This window comes from Anarhichas minor, unplaced genomic scaffold (assembly GCF_050575085.1).
Source record: "Anarhichas minor isolate MPS153535 unplaced genomic scaffold, ASM5057508v1 ptg000136l, whole genome shotgun sequence".
Taxonomy (NCBI): domain Eukaryota; kingdom Metazoa; phylum Chordata; class Actinopteri; order Perciformes; family Anarhichadidae; genus Anarhichas; species Anarhichas minor.
This window is the reverse complement of record NW_027466582.1, coordinates 5,979,381-6,001,084: the sequence shown is the minus strand read 5'-3', so window position 1 is coordinate 6,001,084 and position 21,704 is coordinate 5,979,381. Positions and strand designations below refer to the sequence as shown.

Sequence of the window (21,704 nt, the reverse complement as noted above, 5' to 3'; positions counted from 1 at the left end):
GAGAGAGAGAGAGAGAGAGTGAAGGAGAGAGAGAGAGAGAAAGAGTGAAGGAGAGAGAGAGAGAGAAAAAAAGGGAGGAGGGGAGAGGTGGGGGATGAATAACGTCGGGGTGGGACAGTGGAGGGACGGTCTGCTCATGGCACTCAGCTTGCAGCTGGAGGAGAGCTGCATAGAGGGGAAACAACTGCGCAGCAGGGAAAGAGATTGAAACGCAGGTACAAATTGGTCGACTAGAGTTGGATGCATGAGTCCCAAATGAAATAGTTTGAACTTGTAGATTAGATTACTGTTATCGGGAGGGCATAGATCTGCAGTAGAGGGAAAGCAAGGCAAGATGCGCTGCGTCCGTGGCGCCACTGGTGCGCTATCCGAGGACAGAGTGAGCGATGGCGACGCACTGACACCCCGCTTTTAGATGGCTCCAACATTTGGGGTGCAAAACAGGTGTCAGGGAAGTGTCGTCACGAACCCCGGAAGCCGGAGGAGGTGGGAACATCAGAGGGAAAGATGGCAGCGAAATCCGATGGTCGCGGGGTCGTCACCGGTTTCGCCCAGCTGCACAACCTGGACGAGGTGGTGGGGACGGGGGAGGACGACAATCAGAACAGCAGCTCATTCCACATCTGCCACTGCTGCAACACCTCGTCGTGCTACTGGGGCTGCCGGAGTGCCTGCCTGCATTACCTCCGGGGGAAGGGGAAAGGGAGAGATGCGGCGCGGCCACCGCAGGAGGAGCGCCTCTGGCTGGACTGCCTGTGGATCATCCTGGCACTGCTTGTCTTTTTCTGGGACGTGGGGACCGACTTGTGGCTGGCCGTCGACTATTATCACAAGCAGGACTTCCTGTGGTCAGGCCTGACCCTGTTCTTCGTGCTGGTGCCCTCGGTTCTGGTCCAGATCCTGAGCTTCAGGTGGTTTGTGCAGGATTACACTGGGGGCGGACTGGGCTCGGTGGAGGGGCTGAGTAGTCGTAGAACAGCCAGTCTGCAAAGAGACAGGTGCTGCCGCCTCTCTGTCTGGGTCTGGCAGACCGTCATACACATCTTTCAGTTGGGACAAGTGTGGAGGTAAGACAAACTTCAAGTTCTGCCTTTAAAAGAATCAGTTGAAAGCTCAAAAGCACGGTGTTTCCAGCTCCTCTCACTTTCTCCAGTCACTCAGTCTTCTAACCTCCTCTTGACTGTCACCTGGTATAACCCGTTGTTGTGGACATGACTGGGGTGAAAATCAGCACCGTGGTGATGCCATTACGCTCACCTCACAGTCTCCGCTATGTGGTGTCACACATGCCTGCCTCTGCATTTTCAATACATTCAATACATTCAAAGATTTTTTTGCAACACTTCCCATGCCCTTAGCCAAATGTGTCCACACCGAACTGCTACAGCTGCCCAGAAATTGCGGAAAAATGTGATTATTTCATCACAGTGCGCCATTGCGCTTGTGTGGGGAGGGAAGAGGGCTATTTGTTCAAAGACGGACAGGTAGTAGCCAAAAGCTTATATGTGTACGTGTGCGCGTGTGTGTGTGTGTGTGTGTGCGCGCGCGTCTGAGTGTGTGTCAGGCTCGGTCGCCTCAATTCACCCTCTCTCCCTCCCCGCATAAAATACTCAAACTCTGCATAGAGGCCAGACGAGCATCTGTTTTCACGGCTCACAAAACTACATCTTCCCCCCACAGACATGATGTCATCGATTCCTCTGCGACGCTCGACATCGTTGGTCCCCAAATCCGCTTTTTGGCCATACAAATTGATGCGTTGGGGGACCGCGGGGATACTCAAGGTGTACGTGTCTGCGCGTAATCTCTGACATGTAGCAGCTACAGGCGTAGTAAAATGTGACACTGGTGCGCCCAGTTTATTTACACCATTTGGGCTGTTCAGCCGGAGCTTCTGAGCAGCGAGTTGTTTTGGTGCAGACAGACGCAGTGGCTGGCATTTAATGGGGGGAAAAAAAGTAACGCATGACGGCTGCTGTGAGAGGACTGCCAGCGGCTGAAAAAAATATGTAAAACAGCACACTGTAAGACTCAGACGAAAGGGTCACATCATTTTCAGTCGACGTTTGCTGTGTTTATTTTTTGCATCACACACTGAGACTGACCACTGATTCTGTTATTTGTGTCTCACAGCTGATCGAATAGATTTTCTATGCCATGACTGCAGTTTTAGTCTAACGCATGAGAACATTAAGTGCCACAGGCTAAATTACTCACATGCGTAGACTAAGAGTAAAATCTGAACTGAAACTCACTGACCTTTGTTTTTTAGCGAAAACATGCCATTTCGTTATTGGAAACATTTCTCATCCAGTCTTACCATATCCCCATTCATGATTTAGTCTAATTATAAGACTGACTTCCTTTCCATGTGGCTGGAAAGAGCATCTGACTCCACTCTTATGTTCAAGTTAAATTGAGTGCATGCCTGTGCATCCCCTGTTAAGATGAGTTTTCCCAGAATGACACTGCATTCCTCATCAGACTAATTTTCAGCTGCACCTGAAGGCTATCTTATTGATTAGCTGCAGTCGTATTGGCTCAAGTTTATTTACTCTACTGTGGTGCAATTGATTATTTTTGCTCATATCTGTAGTGGGAAGAAGATATGGAGAGTGCTGGGAACTGTTGCACATAGTCATTAGTTGTGTTCGTGGTTCTAGTGGTTGATATGAATGTAAATTGAGAGCATCTCAAGATGTCTAACCTCTGTTTCACAAATAGGAGACATCTTTCTGTGGTGTCACTGGACAGGATGTAGCAACGTCCAGGGGGAAAACAAGATTACATTTCAGTCACATAATCTAACCATCACATTAGATTTTTGGTCATGTCTCACACCCTTCTTGTATGCATAATGTACTTTATGGCCACCATTTTGCAGTTGAAATTGTAGGCTATAAAAATATATCTACATTCTGTCTACATTTTGGAAAATACGCAAATTTGCTTTCTGGCACAGAGTTACATGAGAAGACTGACACTCTCATGTCTGTACGGTAAATATGAAGCTACAGCCAGGAGCAGGTTAGCTTAGCTTAGCACCAACACTGCATGGAAACACCAGAAAAAAAGCCAGCCTGGCTCTATCCAAAAGTAACAAAGTCCAGCAACACCTCTGATCTTCACAAATTTACACACTATATCTGGTTTGTTTATTAATCTATACAAAAACCGAAGCACAACAATAATTCTTGGTTCAATTAGGGGTCATGTGACTATTTCTTTCCTGGAGTTCTCCTTGGTTGCAACTGCTGCCATAACCGTTGGCACACAACCAAACAATGGTAAATTGTCGTTTTTACACTTCGGTTTTCGTATGTATGTAAAAAACAGGAAATAAGACAGCAAAGTGTCCCTGCCAGGTTCTTGTCAACTTTTATAGAGGAGCAATAGAAAGTATCCTGACTGGAAACATTACGGAAAGGCTCTGCAGGTGGTTATTAAAACTGTCCAAAACATCATTGGTACCCATCTTCAGAGCATCAAAATGACAATAAATGAACATTGAAACCTTAAATAGTGAGCTTTGGAGTTGCTGGCAGATGGATTGCTGCCTTTGAACAGACCTAGGATACCGGTTTCCCCCTTTGTTTAAAAAAAAGAAAAGAAACTAGTGCATTGAAACTCGCTTATAAGGAACTCAAGTAAACATAATGTGTTGGTGTGTATGTTGTGACAGCGCAAAGCCTGGGGCGAAGGATCATTGTCAGGCCACTGTCTCCCTTCGGACTTGATCCGCCTGGTTGCTGGTTCGGGGTTGAGGGTCAAAAGCTGCTCTTGTCAGCTTACTGAGAGTTCACAACCTAAGACCAGCAGGGCTAACACTTGATATGGAGATTATTAGCCACTGTGAGAGGCCAAACTGCCAATAGGTAGCATAATGTTATCAAGCTACATTGCATTATGGGGAGTGAATATATATTTAACAGCACTGTGCTTTGCTTATTTTAGGTTTTAGTGCCATCACATGGTGCAATTCACTGTCTTGAATTTGCCACATTGAGTATGTTGTCGTCATGTGGGCAATAAAGTATCCTTTTCCATGACAGGATTTCAAAGCAATTGCCATTCTTCAGCAGTCTTAACAGGATGCTACAGTATCAGTTTGTGAAATGTTTTGCCTTCATAAGAACGCAACTGCTGACAGGAGTCAAAAACTCTTCCTCATCATGTCTCATTACTCAATCCTGTTTTCATTTCTGCATTCAATTTGCTGCCTTCCCTCCGTGCACCTGCAGGACCGAGCCGATGACAGAATCACCGAGCTTGTTTTGCAAGTTATCGCCTTGCTAATTGCTGACAGAACGAGGAGGATCCCTCTCCCACTCTGTCACGGGCTCTCCACAGCTCTGTCATGTCGTCCTCCCTGTGAATCAGCGGCGCTGCTTACGGTGTGTCTCCCTAAGCTTTAGAGATTCCGCTCACATGTGCTCAGGCACACAGCGGATCACACATACACAGAGGTCTCTTGGTGGTACGATGGACAGCTTAATCAGTGTAAACCCAAATTAGCATCGGACTGAAAAAGAACTGCATCCATCTTTGAAGGAAATCCATGCGGAAAGTTTCGAAAGCTCTTTGTTGTTGGGAAATCCCAGCAGACTTTTTGCGGGTTGTTGTCTTCCCTTTTAATTTATTACAGTTGGGGGTGACTATATTATATAATAGGGAATTCTCTGTAGCTTCTCATTATACGATATTATATTTCTCAGAATAGAAAAGGGCTATGTACCAACCTCTAAGTAAATCAGTTAAAACATTTTTTAACATGGTTACAGATAACCCTGATCGTCTTTAGCTTGAGAACATTTTGAAAAGAAAGTGAGCATTTCAAACTATGTGTGGATGAAGTGGACATTTTGGGGGCAGGGAGGTCTAATGAAGACTAATGGCAATGTACTGTGGGAATGCATCACGGGAAATGCTGGATCCAGCAGTTTTGGATCTTGACCAATACTAGAAACTAAAGGTCAGGAAATCTCAGCCTCTGCTGATTTGATTTGTGAGTCTCCCAACTTTAAATTACTTGAGTGCCCATTGTCACACCTGTAATTTCTCTAAATAGACATCCTTGTCTATTTAAATTTGAAACCCTGTCGCCTCATTTCAGCCTCAACATCTAGAACCATTTAGATATCTTTCAGTTAGCTGGCAGTTTAACTTGGAGAGTCAGTAAGCATCTCTTGATGAGAGGATTATTAACCACATTTGCAGGGATCTGGGTGAGGTGGTCACCTTGGTTTACCTAGTTCTAGTAGGTTTAGACACTCAACAGATACAATGCACTGAGCAAGAATCGGGAGCTGTCCAGTGCTGATATTCAGACTCACAGGGATAGGTTTTAATGCATCTTTAATTTTACGCTGCTTTGTACCAAATTGAAGACGCTGAGTATTGTAGGATGCTTGTACATGAGAGTGTGTATTGATTTGTATTGTCTCATTGGGTTTCATACAGTTCCCCAGTAAAATAACAGCACTGTGTTGCACAGCATCCTAACAACAAGGAACATATATCTAGAAGATATGGGTCATGTTTTGATATTCAGAAATTAGATATTGAGCCTGATATCGTATTCAGTGCACATTTTGACTCTCGCTGTGTAAAGTGAAGCTTGAAACAGACTTTAGACTTACATTAAACCTAGACTTAATTATTGACAGTGTACTCGGTCAGCTGATAAAAAATAGCGCTGAAATGTTACCGTTGTTAGTTTGAGTTTGTATCATTTGAATAACAATGTCCATTAAATGAATAGCCTAGGTAGTTGGGTTATTATATATGTTAATTCCTGTTGTTTTTCACGATGTTACATTGTGTCCATGATAGAGTATTTGTGTTGTCTTATTGTTTGTTTGAACCTGTAGAAATCCATAATAACTACAAAAATGCAATGCACTTTAGACTATAAAATTTATAATCTTCCATATGTGTAGGAAATCCCCAGTTCTGAAGCAGCCAACTAAGTGGGACACCAACACACACACACACACACACACACACACACACACACACACACACACACACACACACACACACACACACGCCCACTGTGCAATTGTACAGTTTGTTTTAACACCACAAATATGATGCTTGGATAACGCTTTTATCCAGAACAAGAGTGGGCTCACCACCGAGCGACACGAGGAAATTGCCTCATGGTTGACATCTGCCTCTGTTTTCTAGCCTGGTAAATATTAATACAGGCTGGGAAGGAGTAGACAAAAGCCCCTCTTGGCTGGCTGGGCTGCTTGTAGTTGCCAAAAAGGTTTGTACACGCGGTGAGGCAAGACATTGAGATGATACAATGCAACCAGCTGCCCTGTCAAGGAAAGAAAACTGCTGACAGGGTGAAAGATGGAAAAGATAAAGGCTTGGATACAATTGCGACGATTCATACAATTACGTTTTGCGGGGCTTAAAATGGCAAAAGATGAGAACATCCAGTTATTTCTACAGTCAAAACATTGGAGTATTTCTGGAGAGAATGAAATAACCGATAGACGCGGTCTTACTGGGCTGCTTATTCAATTTGCTGGCGGAGTAAATAAGTCTGTGAATCTCCCTTAAAAAATCCAATTGGTTCTCATTGTTATAAAGGCATTTGAGGAAATGTGAGTGGCTTGGTTTGCACACTTTCTTCTTTTTTGAGAAACACATAAAAAATACTTGGAATACTAGTCCCTCGAATGCATTACGTTCTTCAGAGAAGAAAAAGATAACGAGAGCACACAGGCAGAGACAGAAAACACTTATCTTTATTAAGCTGCACGTCTGACTCTTTTGTGTGTTATTTACAGACAGCACATTAAACTTCCATTGCAGCTCTGGAACATATCAGCGGTAAATGCTACTCATTTTCTCATTAGCACTGATAACAGGGGACAAACCTTTAAAGCCGGCGCTCCAAGAAAACCCCCAATTAAGTCACGGAGGAGGCTATCAAAATGCAGGAGAAGCCGGCTTTCTTGGGAACGTTTCACAGCTGGGGGGTAAAGACACAGAAAGCCATAAATGACACAGAAATATGTGCTTCCGTTTTTCAAATAGCGGGGGGGGGAAGAGACAGGGATCTGAAAAAGGGACTCAATTGCTGTTTTGGTACAGTCATCAGGATTTGAGTTCAAGCTGAGCTATTGAATTAGAGAGTATTGCTGGAAAATGTTTGATTCAGCATGCTGTATTTGTTTGAATAAAAATGCTCACCCTCTCAATAAACAGGCAGAACATCATAACTGTATGTTGTTGGTGACCTTACGTATTGGTGAAACCCTAAACGTATGAGTAGCTAACATGTTAGCTGATTGCAAATCCCATTTCCACAAGCAATGATGCCGGCTGTTACTGCAGAGAGCTCTTAAGTCCAGTGCAGGGAGAATGATTTTGGATAAAGAGCCTGTGATGATGCTTGATTCAACCGCCTCAGGCCTGCCTCCTGAGCAAAGCAATAGTCTGTCGTAGAAGCCTAAAGGCCTCAATGTTACATCCTTGCCGCCTCTGAACACTAGTCAACAGACAGAGACAGGTTGGCACTCATGAAGGCATATTAAGCACACGGGCAGATGGGTTACCAGACAGAGATTTGTATGCAGGTCACAAAGATATGTGTACGCGCACATACACAAACGACACCTCAGGGGAGTTGAGAGTAGCTCTTTTTTATATACCTCCTTATATGCAGTCCAACATCGCGACCTCTCTCTTGCTCACGGACAAACACACACACCTTGGCAGAATAAGAAATTTCCATTGTCCTGTTTCTTTAGGCACTGAGATCAGAGAGAGCTGGTGCAGCCTGTGGATGAATGAACTCCTCCCATCCCGGCCCTGGCTCCCTCCTTTGATGAAAAATCATCCCCGCACACTTTCCCTCAGAGCACACACATTAAAACTATTAAAAAGTCATCAGTGAGCCTCACCAGTGACATGTTTGCTCATTATGATCAACATGTGCACTGACGTTTGCACGTTTTGTTTTGACACAAAACGCCATCTTGATGCCAGAGATTGTGTATTAATCCACAGCTGACAGTTGTCCTCAGAAATCACACTTTTTACTCCTGTTTGAGTAATGCTTGCTTACAGTGCCTATGAAATGACTTAACATCCTTTAAAAATGTGTGTTTTTTTAAGATTTCCGTAGGAACCAATAGGCTTGGGGCTGAGTTCACCTCGTAGGGAAGTGAGAAAGTGTTGACAGACAGATTATAACTTGGTTGGTTTTAGTCTTTTCATTTAAATCCTTTAAATCTGTCTCACACGTTCCAGATTCAGAGTATTTATTTCAATTTGCTTCTGTGTATGTTAACATGTTTACACTCGTCGTGTAGCTTGCATGCTTATGGAACTTGGCTCACAGTGATGTAGGGTTTATTGACTTTGAAGTATGTTTGTTTGTTCACTGTGCCTCGTTCTGTTTGGCAATTATGTCGGCTGCATCGGTTCAATTCCCAATCCTCCCTACAGCTGTCTATTATTTCCATTCTCCACGAAACAAAAATCAAAATCTGCCCTGTTGCAACTTTTCCTTTGAGCTTGCACAGAAACACTCGCAGCAAACACATTGTGCATGTTGTGTGATATTATGTTTTCACATTCCTCTACTGCATATTCTGCTCAGAGAAAATCTTTACCTGGGCTCAGAGGATATCCAGTGCGAGTTTAAATGCTCGCACACAAAGGTTATTTTTCAACTGGAAACCCCAGCCTAATAGCCGTGTTCTTAATATATATTTATCTTTCCCTTTCCCCTGAAATAGGTGAGGCCTACACTCCCAGATGTACCATTTGAGATCATCATGTGTTCTCCCTGTACACTCTCTTTATCCATTAGTGCTCTTCGTAAGCTCGAACCACCACATTACCATCTGTCCTCCCTGCGAAGTTAACATGTGTTTTTATTTTTATCCCTCCCTATCACTTACATCTATTAATGCATGTTCTTAGGCTCCTCATAAAGCCTTTTATCCTCCTCCATCCATCCTGGAGAAGACACCACACTGTGTGTTCCTCTGTGCTGTCTTTTCCTCTCCTTATTTGCTGTAGTTAGAGGGATCGGGCTTTCTGCACCATAAGCTCAAATGCTGTGTCCCTTACCACTAGTTTAAGTCATCATGCCTCCCTCCCCTCCATCTTTCTCTTTATGTCTTTGCCTCTCTCCCTGTGTTGCCTTCACATAAAGCTGCACTTGACCTCCATTTCTGTCCAGGAAACTGGAGCATCTGGCTCCTGCCCCATCACAACTCAACACCTCCTCCTTCCCTTCCTTTTTCTGCCATACCACCCATCTTTTACTCCCTACAGAGCCCGTTTTCAGATCAGCCACATTCCATCGTCCTTTTTTTTAGCTCCCCCTTTCTGACAAAACGTCTAATTTCTGCGGGAAACTGTTACACCTCAGTTCACGAGTCAACCTGTGGTTTCATAGCTCTTACCTCTTACACTTCATTTGGATTTGCAGCTTTTCTCAGCGTTGCACACAATAGAACGGATGAATACAAAAATGCTGCAAAAAGGGAGAGCTTATATCCAACGTTTGAAGGGTCTTTAAAGGTACATTAAATACGATTTTGATATGACCACAGAATGAAATTACCCCTTTATTATGAAAGGGTTGCTAGTGCTGCAGAGCCCAATGAGAATCAGCCGGAGAATCAGTCGGCCACTTTTCAGCTCAAGTCAAAACAAGGTTGGTTCACATGCAACTGTGGGAAGCTGCACTCAGCTCAGCAGATCACAAAAGCTGGTTGAACATAACCTGCACCAGCATAAAGTGGAAGAAAACATGTGGCAGGTGGCAAAAGTCAGACATTTAGAAAGTGAAAAAGACCCAGATATATTTCCTCAGGAGTTGGAGCTCAAACCAAACCAAAAAATACTGGACTTACGTTAAAGAATAACACTATTAAACATGGTTTTTGGGAAGTTATAACACGCTATACAAGGAAAATAAATCAAAGAAACAATAAAATGAAAGTCAAACGTAAATGCAATTTAAGATGCACTTAAACATACAATGAGATTATCAAACACACAAGGAGTAGGTAGTCAGAAGAAGGACTCCAATGGGATGCCCTTGATGTTACTCTGTTACTGCTGGAGTTTACAATTGTTTGCCCACCGGGTAGCAGTAAGAACATGGCCTGATAAAGTACGGCTCTTTGCTGTGAGTTTGTCTTACAAAAGTTACTTTGTTACTGCTTTAAAGGAAACTAGTACGTTACAGTGTGGACCACCAAGAACAAAAGGAGTGGTGCATGAGGTAAAGGCATTTGTGTCCAATAACACAAATTTGAATGCAATCCATCAAATTGTGTCTGAGGTTTGCGTGTGGGAAGCCGGTGAGGGATTGTCTTGGCAGTGTTGTGTCTGTAATTTGTTAGTATGTGGGACCGTTACTTGTTAGATCAATCGTGTTTTAGCAATATATGAACAATCAGAACAATATACAACTTATACAGTAGAAGTTCTCACTGTAATACAATATGTCAATTTGAGCTGAGCAGGGTCCAGTTACAGTGTTACAGAAGTATTGTCTCATTCAGTCCGACAGCCTTTAAAACATAAAAAAGTTGTATATATATATATACTATTTTATTTTACCCGCAGATATCCAACATATATACTTTTTTCTCAAAATCCAGATCTGATGAGCATCTACACACAAAGAGACGCTTCCCAGCCCTTTTTTTTTTTAATGTTGTCAGTGTTTTATTCATATCTGGTCTGTGTCTTAGAAGCTGCATCAGCAGTGCTCAGAGACGACCACCATTGTTTGAGTGTAATCATGGTCGACGCTCCAGGCGTCAGTTTGATAAACAGACAATCTCTGCTTATAAATAATTGAACAGCCCCCGTTAGTTCTCTCGCTCTCACAGTGTCACACTTGCAGGGTTTCACAGTTGTCTCTTTCCCAGTCTCGTATTTGCATGGTGATACCCTGCTTAGTGAGCTGTTAGACTCGCTGAGAAATGAGAAAATATGAAGATATGCTGCACGCAAAGCCGAAAAAGAGCACACACCCCTTTGAAAGAAATCAGTGCTGTTGTGCAGAGTGTGCATGCTGTCTCAGCTCACTGAGCTGCGTGTCACCGTGCTAATATGAGAATGAGAAGAAATTATGGCAAAACCATGCAAAACACTGTGACAGTGAGAGAACTGAGTCATATACACTGCTGGGGCTTTTATTCAGACATTTGATACATTTCAAACATAAACACAGTAAATTACAAGAGCACCAGAACAGATTATCAGCTAAAACACATATTAGTGAGAGTATTTGTTATTAGTATTAGTTCGATTGGAGAGGTAGGAGTCATATTAGGAGCAGAGAGATGGATTTTCCATCATGTTTTAGATTTATTATTTTCCATCTTTCTATTTGGTGGTTTGTGGGTGACAAAGGCAGTCAGTCGGTCCAATGCATTCTGTACTTGTGAGTGTTTGAATGAAACGATGATGTATTTGCTATATGGCTGAAAATTGAGTATTCACTCTTTAAAAAAAATCCCATGTGATGTGTGCAATATAATTTGATATGAAAATATTTGTTTTAGAAATGTATTTTACATGCAGAAAGTCATTTTCTAAAGGAATGGTTTAATGTTTTGGGAAATACGATTGGCTTACTTGCAGAGAGTTTGATGAGGAGATTGAGAACACTTTATATGTCTATATAGCATGTTAATTTGTGAACTTAAAAGATTCTAATATGCAGTTTTTTAACCTTTGGACATAATCAGGCTAGCTGTTTCCCCTAATTGTTAGGCTTTATGCTAAGCTAAGCTAACCACCTTCTGGCTCCAGCTTCATTGATTGATCTTCTTATCTTACTCTGGGCAACAAAGTGAAGAAGCTTATTTCCCAAATGTAACTATTCGTTAAAAAAGATAACATTTAGGTTTTTATAGTTTGTGTAAACCAGCTTGCATCCTAGTGCTTTAAATTCAAGTTGCTCTGCCCGTGTTTCATTTCGTGTCAGAGAAATCTGATCTGACCCACATAATGTTAGGGGCCTCATAATATTTAGGACAGCCCATAGTCAGGCCTTCTGCTCAGCAGTCCATCACTGTCCTTCCTGTCTTCCTAATGATTGTGGCTAAGTGGCTTTCTTCTTTCATCAGGTGCAGGTTCAGAGCTAAATTGGGTTCTTGAAAAGAGACCTTAGAGCATCACAGTAGAGAGGTCATCAGCTCAGGAGTCCAACAATGATCAGTTGTCACATATCACCACCTCTTCAGGCCTGACAGGCCATGGATCCACACCAAGTGCGCTTCAGATGTTGAAACCCAGACCTATTTTCTCTGCCTCCTGTTTTTTTTTTCTGACTCTTGTACCTCTTTGTGTCCCTCTGTCTCCGTTTCTTTTTGTTTTTGCTCTTTCCCTCCCTACTTTTTATCCCCTGATTCTCCTCCCTCTTTACCTCCATCACTCTTCTTCTTCTCTCGTCTCTTGTTTTGTTTCCACTGCATCCTCCCTCCCTCCCTGTTTGGCTTCAGACTGAATTACATGCATAACAGCCTGTATGCTTTGGGCCCTGCAGGGTATTTAAATACACTGTGGTCAGTGTGGTTGTGTGCTCAGGCAAAAGCAACAAGAGCTCACTAATGCCGCTCTTCTGTCACTAACCCTTATATACATACACACAAACAAGAGCCACCTGCCTCTCACTCATTCTTTATAGCAAATGTGTGTAGGCATGGGTGTATGCAAATGAGGGAGTGTGAGTGCAAACGCATGCATAGGAGGTGTGAATGTTCTTGTGCCGTATGCTACGATGAGTGTTGAGAAGCACTTGACTCATCTAGTATGGTATAGTGTAAAACATCTGATGCCTGGGCTCTGCAGAGAGTCATGGTGTAACATTGTTAATCAGATTATTACAGATTCAGATCCTCATTAGTGGAAGCTATTTTGAAAGACAAAACGTATAAAGCAAGCAAACGTAATTCATATTGCACTTTGCAAGGCAGAAATTCTGAAGTGATTCACAGAAGGACGACAACACAGAGTACTACCCACAAAATAACAGGTATAAAATAAAGAGAAAGCCAAATGAAAGCAATCAGTTTTGCAACCTTTTTGTGAAAGGTTGTTCCAGAGCCGAGGAGCAAACAACAGCAAAATCACAATCTCCTGTAGTTTTCAGTCTTGACAGAAGAGCACAACAACTCCTGTAAGTATAGAGGAGCTTGACCATGTTATGCTAAGAGTTTGCTATTAGTGAAATTATAAAATCATCTCTAAAACTGATAGGGAGCCAATGGAGAGAAGCCAAAACGGGAGCAATGTTCTGCAGCAGCCAGAGCCAAGATAGAGAGGATTTACTGAGAAGGCAGGTGATACAAGGCGTCCCGTAATAAAAGCATGGATGACTTTTTACCAAATCTTTAGGATGAAGCATCTGAAACTTTGCAATGTTATGTGGTCGGAAAAAAGCTCAGGACTGAACCAGATATTTCAATGGCTTTTGTGACATTTTGTGCATGTGGGTATATTAGATTTAAATCATTGTGCAAAGCAGGTAAAAAAAAAAAATCTGTTTTCTTATACACACACACACACACAGGCACACACACACACACACACACACACACACACACACACACACACACACACACATGTCCACTTACCAATTTCCTCAGTGATCCTATGACAAACTGTATATACACATATAACAACCATATGGATTTGTGGAATGCACATTTATATATATGATGTGGACGCACATTGTTCTACTTTATACTTAATCTGCAGTGGTTTCAGAATGAAATGGAGTCAGTGAGATATTTTCAGCCACCGTGTCTGAGTGGATTAGTCCAGTATTCCTTTCAGGGAGATAACAGTTTAAAAACTGCTACTGCATCTCCCTTGCCACCATATGGTTTACAGGTTTGGAAGAAACAACAAAACGCAGCCCATAAACATCTCTTTCAGAGCTAGAGCTGTTGACTTTCTTTACTTAACACGTTCAGATGTTATAAATGAAGGAACACAAACAGAGCCGAAGGTTTGTAATCTAAACTTTAATTAAGACTGTATGCTATGATGCATTTATTTCTCAGACTGCTCATACTTGGACAAGGACGCACAAACCAAACGACCTCACAAACGAGTCTTTTTTCTCTCTCTCTGTCTCTTTGTCTCACTCACAAATGCAGCACTTTTGATTATCTATTCAGCTATTTACACTCCTCAATGAGAAACACATCTCCTCACACAGCGTCTTTATAACGGTGCCATTTTCGACCTGAATATTTGACGACAGCCCCTCTTTCTATGGCTGCCTCCCCTCACATTTTGCAATAAATGGATTTGCGCTCTGTGGAGTTAGAATGTGCCAAGATTAGCGGGATGTTTAATATGGAGCCTTTTTGATATAAGCTTAACATTTGGGTAAGGCGAAAAAAAAGAAGAAGAAAAAACAGTACGGGGATTCTTTTCCTCTGTACTGACGAGAGAAGTCCTTGGGAATTACAAAATCAAGCAGCACTGTCATATGTTTCGGTGTCTGTCTATTGATTTTTTTGGGACTTTTTTTAATATTGTGTTTTCCGTGCAGGACTTTGAGGCTTATCCCAAACCATTTATGTCCAACAGAGAGAAGGTTGTTTATTTATTTTTTGTCCTCTCTGGCATTTTTCCCTCACTGCCACAAGAGATTCCAGACTGGTTTTTGTCTTTTTTTTGGCATGGCCTCTCTCTCCTCTCGCTCATCTCCTCACTGGGCACAAATCTCTGCTCTTTGAAGACAAGTGAATGTAACAAAACAGAGAGCAATACGCAGCACTGTCATGCACCACAGGCTCACAGCAGACATACAATCTGCTTAGTAATGGGATAAACTCCTATGTTCAGTGTGCACCTGGAGTATTCAAACCCCAAATGAGACCTTAAGGCAGGTTCTCATGAAGACTTTAGTTCAGAGGATCATCTACGGCACATACTGCACCTACTGGAACCTAACAGGCCGCTCTTACTATAACCTCTCTACATTTGATCTAATTTGTCAGCATAGCTACTGAAGGTGAAAATCTTTATTTTCTAGAGTATATTTCTGAAATTTCATTAAGGACTAATGTCTTCATTTAGGGCTTGAATCTTGGTTTTAATTAGAGCTAAACAAATAAATTGTCCGGACCGTATTCGGCCAGTATTAGCTTACTGCAGGTATATCAGCAAACACAACAAAGATACATTATTTTTCCCATTTCACAAGTTTTATCAAATGATTTTCTTGTCAAAAATATATAATTGTATTGTTACGTGTTTATGTAAAAAACTTTTTTTTAACTTTAGTATGTTGACATCAGCCTGAAAAAAATCGAATATCAGTCGAGGATATTTGTCTAGTTTCTTTAGAAAAATAACCAAAGCCCTCTGTTTATACTATTTGATCATTTCGAGACACGCTCTAAAAAGTGATCGTAGTATTTTCCGTGTAAAAGTTTTTTTATTAAAGCATAGATGTCAGGAAAGCAGACGTATATTTGTTGACATTTATTATGTGACAAATGATTTTGCCATTGAAAGTTCATTGTTGACCTTGGGTAAAGCAGTTGATGTACACTCAGCTGTTCTGGACCTTTCAATCGCACCCCAGCATCCTCCTCAGCAGATAGAGCCCAGCTGTCACAGCATAAATGTTCATTATTTCATATTTCTGAGATGTTGGCTTTCAATGTCAACTTAACATGAATGAGAAATCATTCAAATTGTGTCCCTTGTTGTGACATTGTTTTGACATATGTTAACTTGACTTTGTTTATTAAATACATGACAATTATTTTTTAAACCAATATATTACATAATTATATGGATAGCATAGGAGGGCCAATCATAACATTTTCACACCTGATTTTCAACAAAAAAATGACTTTAACTCCAACATCCCCCCAAATACAGAGGACATGCCGTCTGCTACGTCCCGTGTGCAAACAAAAGCAAACCATTTAGCTGTAGTTTGCATCTGATTCAAAGACATACAGTTGGAAGACCCTCCTTGTGAAGAAAAATCTTTGTGTTAATCATTAATGATCATGATTCATTAATATTATTATGCTGTGCTTCATTTAGAATATAAATCTTTGTACATTTTTAACTACACTGAATGAGTCTTTCCTGTCATCTGGAGCGAGGACAGCAATCATTAATTCTGATTTGTGCAGAAGAAGAAGCTCTTCTGCTTATAGAGAACAGACTAGTCTGTGGTCTTGTGTTTCTTGTATATTTGCAGGATGACTTATTAAAGCACATATCAAATAAATGGTTGGGTTGAACATCTCAAATGGGCATTTTCAGCATTTAGTAAGGCTATTGTCACATTTTAAAAGTGTAATTTAAATCATTGCAACTATATCATTAAACATACATTACTACATTACATTGTATATCATTACATGATACTCCCACTGAATTATAGTGAGGCTTATGAATTATGCCCATTATCCTCCCACCATCTGCGTAGTTGCACATACAGTACCTGTTACATTACTGTTAAAAAACAATCCAAATGCTGTAAAATCTTTTCAACACTTCAGCTGACTGTGTATGTGTCTGTGTGTGTCCAGGCAGGCTTGTGTCTCTGTGTGCATTCCCCTCCTGGATTTGGACTGTTGATAATGATTTGATGTGTCAGGTTTCATTTACACCTGTCGTTGGCAGAGACACTGAAATTAATTGAGCTAACACATTCATTTGTTTAAGGTTTGTCAAAGTTAGTCATCAACATGCCTCACATCAAAGCTTGTGGCTTTTATTTTTCTAAATCAGTGTGCAATAGGGAGGAAATGCTAGAGCAGAACAAAAATATCTGCGTTACGTGTGTGTGTGTGTGTGTGTGTGTGTGTGTGTGTGTGTGTGTGTGTGTGTGTGTGTGTGTGTGTGAGTGTGTGTGTGATTGAAGGAGGGAAAGACAAAGACGTAAAAAAGGACGAAGAGATCATAGGAAAGTGCTGCAGTGGAAGTTGATTATGAGGTTGTGAAAAGGCTTTTTGAGACTCTCTGAATTCATTTGGTCGACAGTGAGAGTTATTAAATAGATGATCTGACATTACACTAATAATGCATTTAATTATTCGGAGCTGAACTCCCTGTACAGTTTTAATTAGCTCTTTGCAAAGCATCTGCCAATCAGAATTATAACAAAAAAACCTGACACCTTCAATTTCCGAGTGTTAACGAATGTATCATAGTGGTGTTGCTGGAGAGCGTATGTAAATAAAGCTGTTCACATAAAGTCTCTGGATTTTTAGACATTTTGGGGGATTTATGGGAAAACTGTGGAGACTTTGGGATGTTTTACAGCCTATGGTGTTTTGTGACTCTAAATCCATGTTTGTGCATTACCTTAAACATTACAGTTGTTAATGCATCCTCCAAAGTGCCTTCGAAGTTTGTACTTGCAGACTCAAGCAGGTTGAGGCTGGAGTGAATTGTCCCTGTCTTCTCGAAAGTGTTAAACGGCTCCTCTGAATTAAAAAAAAAGGGATTTTAAAGGATTATTAAGACATACATTTATTTGAGAAAGGGTGCACATTAAGACATAAAACATGATGTGAGGATCTGTTGGCAGCCTCATCGTTTTACAGGAATTGAAGCTGGTGATGGTGACAGAGTGAACAACAAGCCCATAGCTGAAAACCACAGTGGATATGATTCCCGATGAGCTCGCTGGAAGCACTCATTGCCCCCGCTGATTGTGATGAAAACTGGAGGTGGAGGCGGATTGCATCAATCGGTCACTGAAATGACAGCTGACAGAAGAGTTCTCGGCAAAATCTGATTGGTTTTCGGTGAAAATTGCAAATCCCCTCAGTCAGCTGATTGAGTTGGAAGCGGGAAAGTTTCATTTCCTCCAGTTCCCACATATTCTCACACAATTGATGAGTTAACTGTCTTAATACTTATCTGCAGCTATATGTCCAGTCAAATTAGTCACAGTTTTCTCCTCTCCAATCTTTGAATACATGCTGCACATGCTGTCTGTGGCCTGTAGTCAGAGAGCTGTGTGTATCGAGAACTGTTAATGAGGTAATGTCCTGCTACAAACTGTGACCTAGATTTATAGTGGAGGCCAGCATTGACCAGTGAGACCAAGGCAGCGCTCCTGCTTTCATCTGAAACACGCTCAGCTCCAGCCATGCGTAGATAAAGCAAAACCCCTCCCTGTGTGTCCTTCTCTCTCTCGTGTTTTTCAATATATTTCAATAGAAAGAAATCGCAGAACAGTATTTACTGAGGTTAGAAGTTGACAATTAGACTCAATGAGGGGTATCCTTATTAAAAAAAGTATAGCCAATAGATCAACAGTAAATTCAAAGATATCAGAATATGACTGGCAGGTGATGTGTTGATGATGAAGACTATGACGAGATTACGCAGCACACATATCTAGGTGAATATGCACCTCTTATTTTACAATGCACTGTGGCAGGGGCACCCATGTGCACCCTGTTGTGTCCAGTGAGGTAGAACACATTGTCTGCTCAGAGCCATCCACCTGTCTGACCTGCTGACCGTGATGCTACAGTGTGCAGCCTTGTCACAGGATGACCTCGGTGACTCACGGTAGTCTGAGCAGTCTGCCTCTGCAACCCACTCTGCTCCCGCTCGCCCACTGACATAAGTTTTGTCTCACTGTGCTTGCTTCACATTTTTACCGCTTTTTCTCCTCCGGGGCCCCTATTCTTTTTTTTTCCTCTCATACTGTCATCTCTCTCTCTCTCTCTCTCTCTCTCTCTCTCTCTCTCTCTCTCCGTCTCTCTACCATTCCTCTGCTTCTTTCCCCAGACCTACCCCGTTGTGCCTTGGCGGGCAGCAGGCGCTGACAGTTGTATTAACAGTCGATTGCGAGGTCACTTTCGCTCAGCCCCACTGAGACTCAACAACACTGTCTGAGCCACAGAAACAAAGAGAGAGGAACATAAGGGGGTAGTAAATGGAAAAATATTGAAAAACAGAGATAGTAGACGGATAGATAGTAGACACACGCACACATAAATACATATAAATGTGTAAAATTAAATTAAATAATCAAATCCTTTAGACATCAGGCTCAGATGGTTTTCATGACACGAACAGTGAACTCCACCTACATATGTTTATGTATATTTGCTGCAGTCCTTTCAGCTTGAATAAGGGAAGTGTGAGACTGAGTGCCGGAGCATGTGGGTGTAAAATGTAATGTAGAGAGCCATCTCTTGATTGACATTTAATCTCCATGGCAACGAGTGGGCTGAGAGTGACTGCTCCCCGGAGAGCTTTTAGTCGCCAGGTTGCAAGAAAGAAGGAGACTGAGGACTTCCTAACTGAGCTTCTCTACTGTTGCTTTTGGAGTCTACTCTGCACCAAAACTGAACCCCTGACACACTCTAAATCCACCCTTATGCAGATGTTCACCCCCCCCTCCTCTGCGATCCCCCCCTGACCAGATGTTGCCCGCTATTCAAATGCAGCAGCGAGTCATGATTAACTGTGAGATGACCCGGGCTGTCGCGAGCATTTTGGGTGCTAAGCTCCATCGCTGTTCTTTCCTCTCTCAGCTTCCAGCTGCATCGGGTTGATTACGAGGTTCTGTGGTAGATCTCTGGTTCAGAGGAACAACACGAGGACGGCGACACTCCCCGTCGCCCAGATGGTGTTTGTCCTGGTGTTGTGATCTGACTGTGTACAGTGTTGACTCATCCCACCGTCTCCCATTGCCTGAACCTCTCTGCCCACCCCCCCCACCCACCTCCCTTATCACTGTGTCTCAATTTCTCTTTCTCTTGTCTCCTTGAAAGCTTTGCATAAAGCGTGGAACCAGTGTCAACTATGATGAGCAAACAGCGATACGAGCAGTCGCTCTCACGTTTGTGGATGGAATCCTGAGTGAGAAAGGCGGAGGGGGCGGGAGGACGAGGGATTCCCTGAATCTGAACCGTAATACAGTGTTTGTTTTCTATTTCTGCTGTGTGCAGACCAGCATCTCTCACAAACAGTATCCCACTTCATTTTCATCTCTTCTGCGGGTATCAGAAAGGTTTTCAAAAACAGTCACATCTAGTTACCATAGCATCCACTTGTGAGTACAACCCCCCCCCCCCCCCCCTGCTGAGGACCAAGTGCGGGGGCGCTACGAGCAGATGGTGATATTCCAACTGGCCACCCAGCAGGGGTCCACTCAGCTTATTGGAGAGTCTGGGTGGGCGGCTTCTTGGGTCACTGTCTTGCACGAGATGTTTTGCCTGAGCCTGCTTATTCTGCAGGGTGATGAGAGGCAAGAGCCTCCCACAGAGAGCTGCTCTGTCCTCTCCTTGAGGGGGCATAGCTGCTCTGGACAGTAACGATGTGTCGTTTTTATGGACTCGTAAAGTCAAAACTCCTTCATTTTCCTTCTTCATAGCCCTTCAAGCTTCTTAACATTATTCAAATGAATCAATCTATGTCAGAAAATTCACTCTGGTAGTTAATAAACACGCACAAGTTGTGGCGAAGGGTCACGAATTGGCATTGCTGTAGTTCTAAGGGAAACCAAAAAGTTTGAGAAGCACTAGTTTAAGGGGTGAACAGGAAGACATTTTAGGGACTGATGCTCCTTAATTGAAACTAGCAAGAATAACAAGATTAACATCTTGTTTTGGTGTCAGTTCAGGGAAAATAATCCACTAACTCTCATTAATGCACAGAGGATGACCAGCTGTATTAATGACCTATATAATACATCCCAGCAGCTCAGTCTTGTTTTAGTTTTATTTCCTGGAGTGCACTGCAACAAAAGCTTATCTTGTGCCGGGGCTCCACCCACCATTACATGGCCTCCCTTTATCTTTTCGCCTGTCAGGTATGGTTCTGGTTACAGGCAGCTCCTCTGAGGATTGTGAAAGGAGCTGTGTGTAAGGCCCGAGGCGCTGCCGTTCTCCGACTGAGCTTGTTCTCCGCTTCTCCCCGGATATTACTGATTCTCCCTCAGTCACTAACTCACACGCAACCTGGTGGAGACAGGGGAAATTGACAAGAGACAGAGGGATCTGGGGTTAGAGGAATGATGGTGGGCTTAAGACTGCAGCTCTGGTACTACTACATGTTTTATTTGAGAGTAAATCCAGCGAGCCCAGTTTAGCTAAATCATCGTGAAATTGCATTGCTTATTATTACACCGATGGAGTCCTTTCCATCCAATTGATGTTGAGATATTTCATATGCCTATTTAGCAAATGTTAGCATGCTGACTGTATTATTATTCACAATTATAAGAGGCTGCGCTGTGCTGCTGACCTCAGATCTCCATCACATTGCTGTTACGTGCACTGTAACTACAATGTTACACTTCCTCATTAGAATATTTTGATAAATGGGTTAATTTGAAGTGTTTAACTTCTCTAAAAAGGTTATTGATACAAATTAAGACTAACAAACATAAATCAAAGCAGAAGCTTCTTGGCTAAACTACACTTGGGTGCGCACCTACAAACACACTGGCTTTCAGCACACTAATATGTCATCTGACTGCCAAAGTAAGGAGGGATATTTGCCAATGCATCACATTATTGGAAAAAAAAAAAGGCCTCAGATGTGTGCCATCGTTGCTCCATTTAACATGAATTTACAAAAGGCGGGACGTGCCTTTACCAGACCCTTGTTATGTTTGAAGCACTAATTATTGTCTGCATGAACTGAAAAGTGCAGGAAAGCTATATATTCTTCTCCATTCTCACAATGAT

The 21,704-nt window shown here is 42.3% G+C and overlaps 1 protein-coding gene across 1 annotated transcript in view; it reads left to right on the top strand.

Moving 5' to 3' along the window:
- The first annotated feature begins 256 nt into the window (after nt 1–256).
- xkr6b (XK, Kell blood group complex subunit-related family, member 6b) overlaps nt 257–21,704 on the top strand; it is a 41,209-nt gene continuing 19,761 nt past the window's right edge. The window contains exon 1 of the mRNA XM_076084707.1: nt 257–1,067. Coding sequence (XP_075940822.1) covers nt 508–1,067 — 560 coding nt within the window. The 5' untranslated portion in view covers nt 257–507. The remainder of the gene's footprint in view (nt 1,068–21,704) is intronic.